Source organism: Mesoplodon mirus (assembly GCF_964341445.2).
Source record: "Mesoplodon mirus genome assembly, chromosome: 1".
NCBI lineage: Eukaryota > Metazoa > Chordata > Mammalia > Artiodactyla > Ziphiidae > Mesoplodon > Mesoplodon mirus.
Genome location: NC_138976.1, coordinates 56565314 through 56577175, shown reverse-complemented (window position 1 = coordinate 56577175; position 11862 = coordinate 56565314). Strand labels below are relative to the sequence as shown.

The window sequence follows — 11862 nt, the reverse complement described above, 5'->3', positions numbered from 1 at the left end:
CCTTGCTCTCTCCCCCAAGAATTAACAGAAAGGAGCAAACCCCCGGTTGGGTCACGGTGATAAGAAGAGCCAACCGTGCCCCGCCCCGCCCCGCGTTAGCAGCTGGAGGTAACCTCAGCGAAGAGCCTGTTCCCTCCTCGCCACGATTTTCCCTCCCGCGAGAACTTCTGCACCGAGAATGGGCCTGGTTTTACAGATAAGGCCGAGCTTGCAGCTGAGACGAGGCGGAGCCCGGAGTGCTGCTTTTCCTTCTTGGTAGCGTTCTTGTGATGGTTAACGGAGCTGATTAAAGTGCAAAGCACAGAGTCTGGAACAACATAAGTACTCAATCAACGGTCTCCATTATTCTCACTATCATGAGCCCGTTAGTTATAACTGGGGGTCGAAAAAAAATCAACGGAGAACCGGAAAGGTCTGCAAACGGGGCGGGACACTGGAACCTCGAATTGAGGTCGGGGGGGTGGGGTGGGGTGGTGGCGGGGGAGAGCCCACACCAGCAGCCAATCCAGCTGTCCCGGGGAGGAAGAGGAGGAGCCACAGCCGCCCCCGGGACCTCGCTGCTCAGCCCCGGGCCGAGCGTCTGAAACCGCTCCGCTCCGCCGCCCCACGTCTCCACCCCGCCCGAGGCCGTCGCTCCTTCCTCGCGCCATCATGGCCTCAGGTGCCACTCCCGCGGCCGTGAAGGTGAGATTAGTCGTTCCGGCTGCTGCGGTCCTCCGTGCCCTGTCCGATCCCGCTCCCGCCCGGGGGGACCGCGCCTCTGGGCCGTGCGCCCAGCCAGTGCGCCCCCGCCGCGGCGGGGAGGGTCTGAGGCCGGTTAGCCCAGGGTCGGCGAGCGGGGGAGAGGGAACAATTGCAGAGTCGTCCCCCAACCTTTGGTCTCAGCTGCATCCGCAGCGCGCAGCGGGTAGGCAAGCACTTCAGAGAGGGACAGCGGACCGGTACTGCGCCCGCACCCAACCCTTCCCGAGCACCTTTCTGGGCAGATGCGTCTGGCTGGGGCTAGCGGGTGTGCCAGGTGGGTGGGCACCTGCAACCGCTGAGACAGGCTCCTTGAGCCCTGAGCGACTTCAACGCTTCCGCTCTGACTTGGCTCTCTGCCCGCGGCCCACGTGGGAAAACTGCATGCTTGCTCTTTTGCAAGCTTCCGGCTTTTTTGTGTGTTCTAAACTTAGGCCTTCTCTGCTTTGGGAACTCTTTAGAATTTTTTACAACACCGAAATGGAGTATAGGAATACTGGGCCACTCTCTGTTTGGAGGCCTCTGGCTTTAAACTGCTTTGTTGGCAACCTTGAAAGGGATCAGTTTCCTTGTGCCCTTGGTCCTCACAGGTCTCGGTACACGGCATCATTGTGCAGTGGGAGCTTTGGCCGGAGGAGGGCACGAGTTCCGAGGATTGCAACAAGTTTCCCTGGGGCTTTGACGCACTTCTTCCTGGTTGATGTCTCGCAGGGAGAGACTGTAGAATTACAGTCCACAGAAATAAACAGGATCCAAGTTAAGATCTCTTCCAGGCTGTTTATGATCAGCTAAAAACTCAGTTGACTTGTTTGGCTTTAGAAATTCTTGGCCGTGAGATAGGAAGTTCCGTCGCCTCCAAGTATCTCTCTTGACTCCGCGTTTTGTGTTCAGTTCCCCCTGGAGAAGGCAAATCTCTGAGATCAGTGTGTAATCAACCAGAGTGATTAGCTTAGTAGGCCCTTGCAGCTTTCAGACACTTGATGTCAGGGGGTGGGTTGGGGAGAGTTGCAGTCACATTTAGATACTATATTCCCTTTGCCATTTTGAAAAGAATCTTGCATTAAACAAATATTGTAGAATGCCTCTTCCTTATCAGTCATGGAGAGCAAAGCAGAATTTTTATGAAGCTCTTTTTCATTTCAGTAAAATGGGAGCATTACTGCAGGGTTTGCTGTGACATTAGAATTGTATTGTCTTTCTAGCACATGGCTGAAACTTATTAAATGGTAGTGCTTCTAAGTGAGGGAGCTGAGATTAATTTAGAACATCTTTTCTCCAAAAATTAAATTATGATAGGCCACAGCTTTCAGTGGGCAAGCAGGAAACTATCGCCTTTCCTTTACAGGAATACACTTAAAGTGACATTAAAAATAGAGAGCGGTGGTATTTAAAACAGTCTCACTTTAACCTGGTTTTGCATTCTCCCTACCACACAGTTTCCCTGTAAAATCAGTGCAGTGCATTTAAGTGCAGAATGGGCACTGTGATTAGAGCCCTGATGTAAATATTGAATGATGTATATTTTTGTTCTTGGCTAGCTACTGAATATAAAATTAATAGGTACAAATAGTGCTAAGCCTGCCTGCTGATTTCTCTCTTTGGGGTTAGAACAGGTGATAATTTTGCTGTTGCAAATCCATGATTCCTACACGATTTCTGCCGCACTGCTGAGGCAATATCCTGTATAGAAAACATGAAATGCTAGTGTCCAGAGCAAAATAAGCTAATGAAAACCATATCCTATCCCCAGATCATAAAATATAGAGCTGGAGTGCTCCTTAAGACCATATAACCACACAAACCTATTTGGGCCATGGCTCCCCTAGGCAGCTGCCCAGCTTTTCTCTGAGGGATTAAAATTAAGTCTTGTTTACATGGTTGCTATAACAAGGAGGGGATATGGTCCCATCATAGTTGGGTAGTGGGCTATAAACAAAATGGTATCAATATTAAGGGGGACGGGCAAGTCTAGACTGTGGAGAACAGGCCTTTGAAGCTCTCCTTTTCGATGGCTGAGTGCGGCCAGCAACGGACTTCACACTGAAAGTCCTTGAGTGACCTTCAGAAACTGGTGGACAACCCACAGGCCCCAGTTAGAAACCAAATGACCAATGAGCCTTCATTTTTTGCCTAGAGACACAATGCCATTTGGGGCATGACAATTCCTCCCTTAGTATAACTGTCCTGAGCATTGTAGGACATAGAACGCATCCTGGGTCCCCTCTCCCCACAAAATGCTGGTAGCATTCCCTCCAGTCATTGCAGCCAGAAATTTCCCCATGGATTTCCAGGCACCTCCCAGGAGAGCCTCAGCACTTGGTTGAGGACCCCTGGGCTATAAATCCTGAGACAGAGACCGCCTGGTGAGGAGATGAAGCAGGAGAGAGAGAGAGAGAGAGAGAGAGAGAGAGAGAGAGAGAGAGAGAGAGATGCTGTTGTTGAAGGGGTGTGTGTGTGTGTGTTGCCCCGCGGCATGTGGGATCTTCCCAGACCAGGGATTGAACCCCTGTCCCCTGCATTGGCAGGCGGATTCCTATCCCCTGCACCACCAGGGAACTCCCTGAGGGAGGATTTTGATTGTGATTATAATCATGGTGTTCTAGTCTGTGCCTCAAAGGCATCAGTAGTTCTCAAAGCCTGTGCTGCATCTGCACCCTCCTAGGAATTTGTTAGAAATGCAAATTCTTGGGCCCTTCCCCAATCCTGCTGAATCTGAAATGGGGAGGTGGGCAGCAAATTGGATTTTCAAGAGCCTCCGTATATTCAGGTACCCGCTAAAATGTGATAACCATTGGCCGTGGAGCTTTGAAAAGGCTGGGCATCTGCATTTTTAACAAGTTCCTCAGGTCTTTCTTAGTGAACTAGTTTCCTTGGCTGCTCTCACAACCACCACAAACTGGAGGGCATAGAACAACACAGGTGTAGTTGCTTAACAATTCTAGCAGTCAGAAGTCCAGAATGAGTCCTATGGAGCTAAAATCAAGATGTCAGTAGGGCAGGTCCTCTTGGAGGGTCTAAGGGAGAATGTTTCCTTGCTTTTTCCGGGTTCTAGAGATCACCAGCATTCCTTGGCTCTGGGCCCTACATTACATCGCCTTTTCTCCCCCTGCTTCCATCATCACATCGCCTTCTTCCTCATTCGACCTTCTTAAAAGGACCCTTGTGATTACATTTAGGGTCCACCCAGATAATCCAGAATCATCTCCCCATCTCAAAATCATTAATCGCACAGGTAACATGCACAGGTTCTCATAATTAGAATGCTGACAGGCTCTCTTGCAGGAGCCATTATTCAGCCTATGATGCTCAGCTAGCCCAGATTTCAGAAATTGATGACCTGGGCCCTAGAGCAAGGGTGCTCAATTATGGCTACACATTAGAACCACCTGAGGAGCTTTAAGAAAAATAACAACTCTGCTTGCTCAATTAGAATATCTGGAATCTGGGACCTGGGCTTTGGTACTGAAAGCTCCCCTGGGGATTCTAGTATCCAGCAGCTGACCCAGGAGGAGCACCAGGAAGAATCCTATGTCCTTCCACAAGTGAAGGAGAGTGCTACAGAGTACAATAAGCTTTGAGGAAAATCCTCCTCAAAAAATCACTGACCACTTCCGGAGGTGAATTGTATCTTCAAAGAGGGTGTCTACCCATTAGAATAATATCTTGACTTTGCAAGGAGAGGTTGGTTAAATAAAAACCACAGATGTTCTGAACCTGAAGTTCTTTTGGATTAGCACTCCCCCCACCAAGACCTCATTTAACTTTAATTACCTCTTCAGAGACCCTATTTCCAAAAATAGTCAGATCCTGCCCTTTGATGATCGCTAATCATCAAAGAAAGGCAAATCAGAACCACAATGAGATCATCTCACACCTGTCAAAATGGCTATCATCAAAAAGTCTACAGATAACAAATGTTGATGGAAGCAACCTAAGTGCCCATGAGCACATGAAAGGATAAAGAAGTGGTATATATATACACAGTGGAATATTAGCCGTAAGAAAAGAATGAAATTCTCCACTTCATGGAGTGCTAGTTTCCTCCATGTAGTATAAAGTGATGGTGAGCGGCTGTTGAAACCAAGTGGGGTATGTGAAATCTCCTGTGGCTGGTACCAGGGGAAGTGGACACAGGGTAGGGGTTGGTGTGAACCCTTTTGGCATCGTTGGAAGTAACCCTTCTGGCCTGGTAAGCCAACATTTAGAAAAAATGCTTACACAGTCTCAGAGAGGAAGTCAAACCATCTCTTCTTTTTGAGGAGTTTGACTTGGTGGTCTGCAAGTGGAAAAGTGTGGGATGAATCAACTTGCTGTTAAAATCTAGCAATGGCCTTGGTGGACCAGGGGGTCCTTATTTCAGAACTTTATCTTGTGTAGTGAAGAAGTCCTGGCTGGGCAGAATTGGCCCAGAAATTCCATCTCAGACCTTCAACACTTTTCCTAAGCATTCCTAGCACTGCTTGGACTGAGGGCGATGCCTCTGGCCTAGGAAGCCTGGTAAGTGTGCATGAGGTCATGCATGGACAGCCCCCTCCCTTCCAAGGTGGTTCACTCCGGTGCCTAGAGTTGCCGTTTCCATGCTTGCTCTGTGACCTTGGTCCAGAACTTGAACTCTGAGGATCAGTTTCTTCATAACATGGAGACAAATTTCTAATAGGTTGTGGTGTTTATCAAGGATTCCAGGAGATACTGGGAGGTGGTACATCAGAGTGGTTGAGTATGAAAGATCTGGGTTCCAATCCCAGCTTTGCTCTTTATAATTTGCTCTTTGGACAAATTTCTTTTAAGTTTTGTGTTTCTCTTTCCTCTTTTATAAAATGGGTGTTACACGATAGGGCCCATCTTACAGGGTGGTTGTGAAAATTAAATGAGGTAAGGCCCCTGGAGAACTTGGCCACAGTGCCTGTGACATGTAAATGCGAAGACACAGTTACTTTATCAAGGCAGGTACTGAGTTGACCATTTGAATTTAGAGGCTGGAGGGGAATGACAGGCCACTGGTGCTTGGGAGTTTCGTCCCATAGTTATACTTTACCATGGAGCCAGCAGGTGGCGACATTGCCATATCTTGGCACTGCTGGCCTCCGTCTGCAGCAAGAAAAAGGTTAGGGATTGAGTTCCCTGGTGTGGCTGTACTCAGTTGCTACACTTGTCCTGTGTCCCTTCCAAGATAATGGGTTTTGAGAAACAACTTGAGCCAGTTTGACTGGACGGGCTCTCCTGCAGATAATTCCAGTGCCGGAGAACACATCCTGGCCGTTCTGATGAGCTGTAATGGCTCTTGTTTTCACACCCAGTACTAAATATTCCTCACTGAGGGCTGAGTTAGCAGCTACCCAGTGCATGGTCATCATGCAGCCAGAGTGGTTTGGGCTGAAGCTTGGGACTGCTGAGGGTGGGCTCCAGGGCACTGAACTTCAGCAAGACCCCAACTGGCATTTCTTATTCACTGCTGTGAGGCTGGGCTGGCTTGCCTAAACAGAGGGTGGTTTCAAAACCAAGTCTGGTTTGTTTGGTATATACGAGTCTGAGTCCAGTGTTAGATCCAGAATGCGAGATGCCATGGCGCAGGGGAACGGCCAGAAACAGCCAAGTCAGAGTGGTAGTATTTTTTTAAAAAAAAGGAAGCAAAAAAACACCAGATGTTTCCATGAGTAGTAGAGTCCCTAGAGGGTAGGCTGAGAGTAATTTCAAAGTCAGCAACTCAGTTCGGCGGTCTGAGGTGATGACATGGGCTGGACAGTTCATTACACCCCCTACCCCATCCCAACTATGATCTGTGGTGCTTCGGCCCTACATGAAATGATAAAATAAAGACATCAGCTAGAGGAAGGGTTAGGATTTCATAAAATAGTGCGATTTTAAAAATTTCTACTGAACTGAAATGAATTTAAACCCACTGACTTAAGTGAACACTTCTGTTGATTTGAAAACTGCAGTCCTGTATTGATTAGTCTTTACCTACAATGTTAAGTTGTAACAAAGAAAAATGTTGACTTGCTGTAGAATATGTAACCTTGTGTAATAATGTACCACAAGGTGGCAGCAACTTCAAAAACTGGTTTAGCCACTTGAGGAAGTTGTGGGATGCTTTCCAAGTACTAAATCATGTAACCTGCAGTTCTTTGTAAAAATCTTACTCAATTGCCCTTTTTCTTATTTTGTTGATTTATTTTTCTAGGAAATAGGGCTAGAGAGGTAACTATTTTCCCACATACTAGTATAAATCAACTCTGTAACCTGATCTCAAAATTATTTAATTCAGATGTTCAGTTAATTTTTAACTTTGGAGTTTTGTTCTCAAGGAGCTACTTCCGTTGAGTAGAAATTTTACTCAAGTGACAATAGATTTAAAGCTGTTCATTGAAAAAAAATGCTCAGGTGACTTTTTATTAGGTTTCTAGTTCATCTCTGTAGCCTGTTGCTGACAATTTAAATAGTATTTTTCCTTTAGGAAGTATCAACCCAGGGAAACCTTCCTAATGATTTCAGTTATTTCATTTTTAGTTAACAGTTTAGTTAATATATTTAGTTATCTTTGTAATTGTTTGTGTTCGGGTGTCTTAATCATCAAATTAGATTAACTCTATAGGGTAATATCAGGGTTTTTAGACTCAAATTACTTCCTGAAGACGAGGACAATTAAGTTAATGTGTGGAAAATGCAATACAACACTTAAAAATAACTTGGAACTACAGACCTTTGAATTACTTACTTACATTTACATGTATATGAATGACAGTTGGATTTCATAAATATAAATGAGGCTAACTTTTCATGCTATTCCAGATTCCTCTATCTGTGATCCCTTACAGCTCTGATTTTAGTGGCTTGGGAAAGAAAATCTTTCGTTTCTTTATCAAGTGTGGTAATGAGGAGAAATCCTTACCAAATGGAAATGTTGAATATTTTCTATCCTAGTTGTTTTTTTTTTTTTTTTGCGTTACACGGGCCTCTCACTGCTGTGGCATCTCCCGTTGCAGAGCACAGGCTCCGGACGCGGCACGTGGGATCCTCCCGGACCAGGGCACGAACCTGTGTCCCTTGCATCGGTAGGCGGACTCTCAACCACTGCGCCACCAGGGAAGCCCTATCCTAGTTGTTTTTTGAACATTTATTCCATCACTCATTTAGTAGAGATAATAAAATTGGTTAGAAAGTACTTTCTCCAACAATACTTACCTATTTTTAGGTTTGGCTTTATGATTTAAACTAGTTGAAGTACGTTTCCATGCTAATTTGTTATTCAAATAGTCAGCAAAAATGTGATTTAGTCCAAAAAGGTGACTCATGCTTTGGTTATTTCTGGAATATAGAAGGCTTTCGAATGTTTGCTGAATAAATGATTGCTTTTCAAGAATGTTCAGATTTTTAAAATAACTAGGGCTTAGCAGGAATGGAGAAGAGCATATGAGTATGGATAAACGAATTTGCTTAAAATAATGATTTTGTTTCTACTGAAAACTGATCAAATGTGATATCTTTTTATTGTCTCCTTCAGATTGGAATAATTGGTGGGACAGGCCTGGATGATCCAGAAATCTTAGAAGGAAGAACCGAAAAATATGTGGACACTCCATTTGGCAAGGTTAATATCCAGTTAGTGGAGACATACTAGCTTTTTTCTTTCTCCTTGCTGGCTTGAGTTTTAAGTTAAAAATTTTTTTTAAATTGCTTTTGTCTTGGCAGCACAGGGCTGCCTGCCCCAGGCTGAGAGAGGCCAAGAGTTCTGTTATTGGGTTCTGCTAACTGAGACAGTATCCCTGAGATTGCCTTGGACTTGACTACTGAGAACATGGCTTTTAAATATGTACAAATAATTTCTTAATTATATCCCTAGAAGCCAGATGCTCATTTCAAACACAGGAACTGTACTCTTCAGATCACTGCATTCAAATCAGCTTCTAATTTGGGGCCTATCGGTCATACCACAGTCTTCAACAAACGGGAGAAAATATCTAATGGCCTTTTCTTAGTAAGCCCTGGCCCAAAGGGGGATTTTGGGGGGACTGAGAACACAACTGCATAACTGAATTGGAAATAAAACACTCCTCCTTTTCTATTAAAAGGAGGCTGTTTAGTTCTCCCAGCCCTTGTGTCATCCAGCCAGGGTGAGGGTGTCTGCCTTCTCCTAACTCCATAGGGCTACTTCCAAATGCTGTGGTTCCTCTGAACCTCCTACGAAGAGCCCTGTATTTGGCAATCCCAACCAAACCCTCCTTTTCAGCCAAGTCTTTAGATTTGATCCGGTATCCTCCGAGTCCTCCTGTCAGCTTGCTCACTTCTTAGCCTCATGTTTTCTTAACCTCCTAGGTTCTCAGACCTTTTCCTCCATTACCTGAGGTCATCTTGTGACCATCTTAGACCTGGTTAACACAGCAAATGGTTCCAGTACTGAGTTCTTAAATTCCCTGATAAGGGGCCTCCTATTCCTTTTGCATTTCACTCTCACACCTGTTCTTGAACCTGCCAAATAGACTTGACACATCTGTGTATGATCAGTGTGGTGTCAGAGTCCCCAGGGGTGCTTGCTACAAATAGATCTTACTAAATGGTACCTACCCACGCACGCTTCTAAGTCTTACGAATCTCTACTGATAGAGAGGGCTCAGTAAATATTGAGTGACTAAGCTGATCCATCAAATCTAGACTCTTTTACTTCTTTGAAATATACCCTCAGACCCCAAGTTTCTATGAATCCTACTACAAATGAACAATTGAAATGGCAGCTTTTTGATTGTTTCTATATGTGTTTTTAACTCACTGACTTGTAACCATTTTACACTATGTGCAGCCTTCTGATGCCTTAATTTTGGGGAAGATAAAGAATGTTGATTGCGTCCTCCTTGCAAGGTAACGTATTTCAAGCTTTTGAATGTTACTACTAAAGAACATTTTAAATTTAACTTAAATTCTGAAAAGAGTAATGATGCAGGTATGAGTTTTTAATGTGTTGGTGGAGCCATAGCATCTGAGTCATCTTTATTGCTTACAGTTTCGGGGTAGGTTTTCCTGACATTGGAGATTAAAGATCTTGCCTGTCCCCCCTTAGGTTGGGAAAATGTTTAGAACAATCCAATGAGTGATGCAATGATTTGACTAAACTTGAAGCTCTGCTTTCAGTTCTAGCTGCAAGAGGAAGTGTTTTCTTTTGTTCTTTTCTGTCTTTTATCTTCTAATTAACAAGATCAAGAAAAACTGCTTCATTCATGACCCCTTGTGTAGGAACAGTTCTAGATTTGTGGGGAGTGGGTTTCGGGTCGCTGAAGTGGGTTCTCTGTGGCGTCTACACCCTTATTGCCTTGACAGGGCTCGTGCTGTTCCCTAAAGAGAAGAGCAAGTCATTTTATCACACAGTTAGAAATTAGTCAGACTGCATGTATTAGCTTTCTATTGCTGCATAACAAATGACCACAAATTTAGCAGCCTGGAACAGCATACATTATCCCACAGTTTCCAGGTAACCGGAGTGTGGGCACAGCTCATCTGGGTCCTCTTCAGGGTCACACAAGTACATATTGTGTCACATGGGTATATTTAAGTGCTTGTTCTTATCTGGAGCTCCAGGTCCTTGTTCAAGCTCACATAGGAGTTGGCAGAACTCAGTTCCTCAGGGTTGAAGGACTGAGGCCGTCAGCTCCTAGAGGCTGTCCATGTTCCCTGCTTTGTGGCCCTCCCCGTGGGCAGTTCACAAGACAGCAGCTTGCTGCTGCAAGGCCAGCAGGAGGGCCAGGTAGTGCATGCTGGCAGGCTGGGGCCTGATCATGGGAGTGACTCCCAGCACCTTCCGCTGTGTTCTGTTGGTTGGAAGCATCTCAGGTCCACCCACAGTCGAGAAGGAAGGAATTATTCAGAGCATGAAAATGAAGACCACCCTAGGGTCTGTCTGCCACACTGCATTTTTGAAACGGAAGTGGCTTTGCTGAGTCCAGTAAAACTAAATTTTAGTTCTAGATGGTCGCATAGGGTTGATTTCAGGCAACCTTCTTTGTTGGTCTGTGGTCATTGCTGGAGAAACACTTAATTTTTTCCAGACTGTAAGAGAAAATGGTTCGTGTTGTAGCCCCATGGTGAAGGTTTTATACTCTTGGCAGCTGAACTGAAGTGTGTCGGACTGTGAACCACTTTATGCAGTGGTTCTTAACTCCTTTTGATATGTGAATTTCTTTTGAAAATCTAATCAGAGATTTGGAGACCAGCCTTAGAAAAATGCATGTACAGTAGTCCCCTCTTATCCACAATTTCAGTTACCCATAGTCAACTGTGGTCCAAAAGTATTAAATGGAAAAGTCTAGAAATAAACAGTTCATAAGTTTTAAATCTTGTGCCGTCCCACCCCCTCTTCTCGGGTCAGGAATCATCCCTTTGTCCAGCGTATCCACACTGTGTACACTACCCACCTGTTAGTATAGGAGAAAAACATAGCATATGTAGAGGTCAGTACTATACGCAGTTTCAAGCAGCCACAGGGGGGTCTTGTAACGCATTTCCTGTGGATAAACGGGGACTACCATACTTTCTGGGCATTCATGGACTTCCACCTTCTGAGAGGTCGTTTATGACCTTGGGGTAAAAACCCTGATATGCTAATGCTTGTCTGCAATTATGTACAAATTATTTCCATATTCTTAATTCTGTTGTTGGTGATCAGAAGAGACATTAAAGTTTATTTCAAAATATCAATATGGAATGATACAAGGGATATTGGATAGCAACCCTGTGGTGCAGGGTTTTTTATTATCCATTTTACAGATCAAAAAAAAAAATTGGGGGCTGAGAAAGCTGAGTGATTTTGATGAGGTCACACAGCTAGTAAGTGGCAGAGCTAGGATTTGAACCCAGGCAGTTTTACTTCAAAGCCCAAACTTTTAATCATTATCGTACAAAGTGAGATTTTTGTGTGTTGTTACTTCCTTGAAAGGCTGTTTCTATATTATCACATGTGAAGACCACTAGTCACTTGACACTTAGCCTTCCTGTGGCAGAACATTACCTGTGATGTTCGTACTTTTTCAAGCAGCTCAGGGTAATTTTAACTCTGTGAAATACTGCTTATAAATATACCCTCTAACGTGTGAATTTTTAAAAATAATTTTAGAAATCGAGTTCCCATTACTGGCT

The 11862-nt window shown here is 44.6% G+C and overlaps 1 protein-coding gene across 1 annotated transcript in view; it reads left to right on the top strand.

The window, feature by feature from the left end:
* Positions 1-513: 513 nt before the first annotated feature.
* Positions 514-11862, top strand: part of MTAP (methylthioadenosine phosphorylase) — a 38497-nt gene continuing 27148 nt past the window's right edge. The window contains exons 1-3 of the mRNA XM_082619936.1: positions 514-684; positions 8243-8329; positions 9536-9594. Of these exons, the coding sequence (XP_082476062.1) occupies positions 652-684; positions 8243-8329; positions 9536-9594 (179 nt within the window). The 5' untranslated portion in view covers positions 514-651. The remainder of the gene's footprint in view (positions 685-8242; positions 8330-9535; positions 9595-11862) is intronic.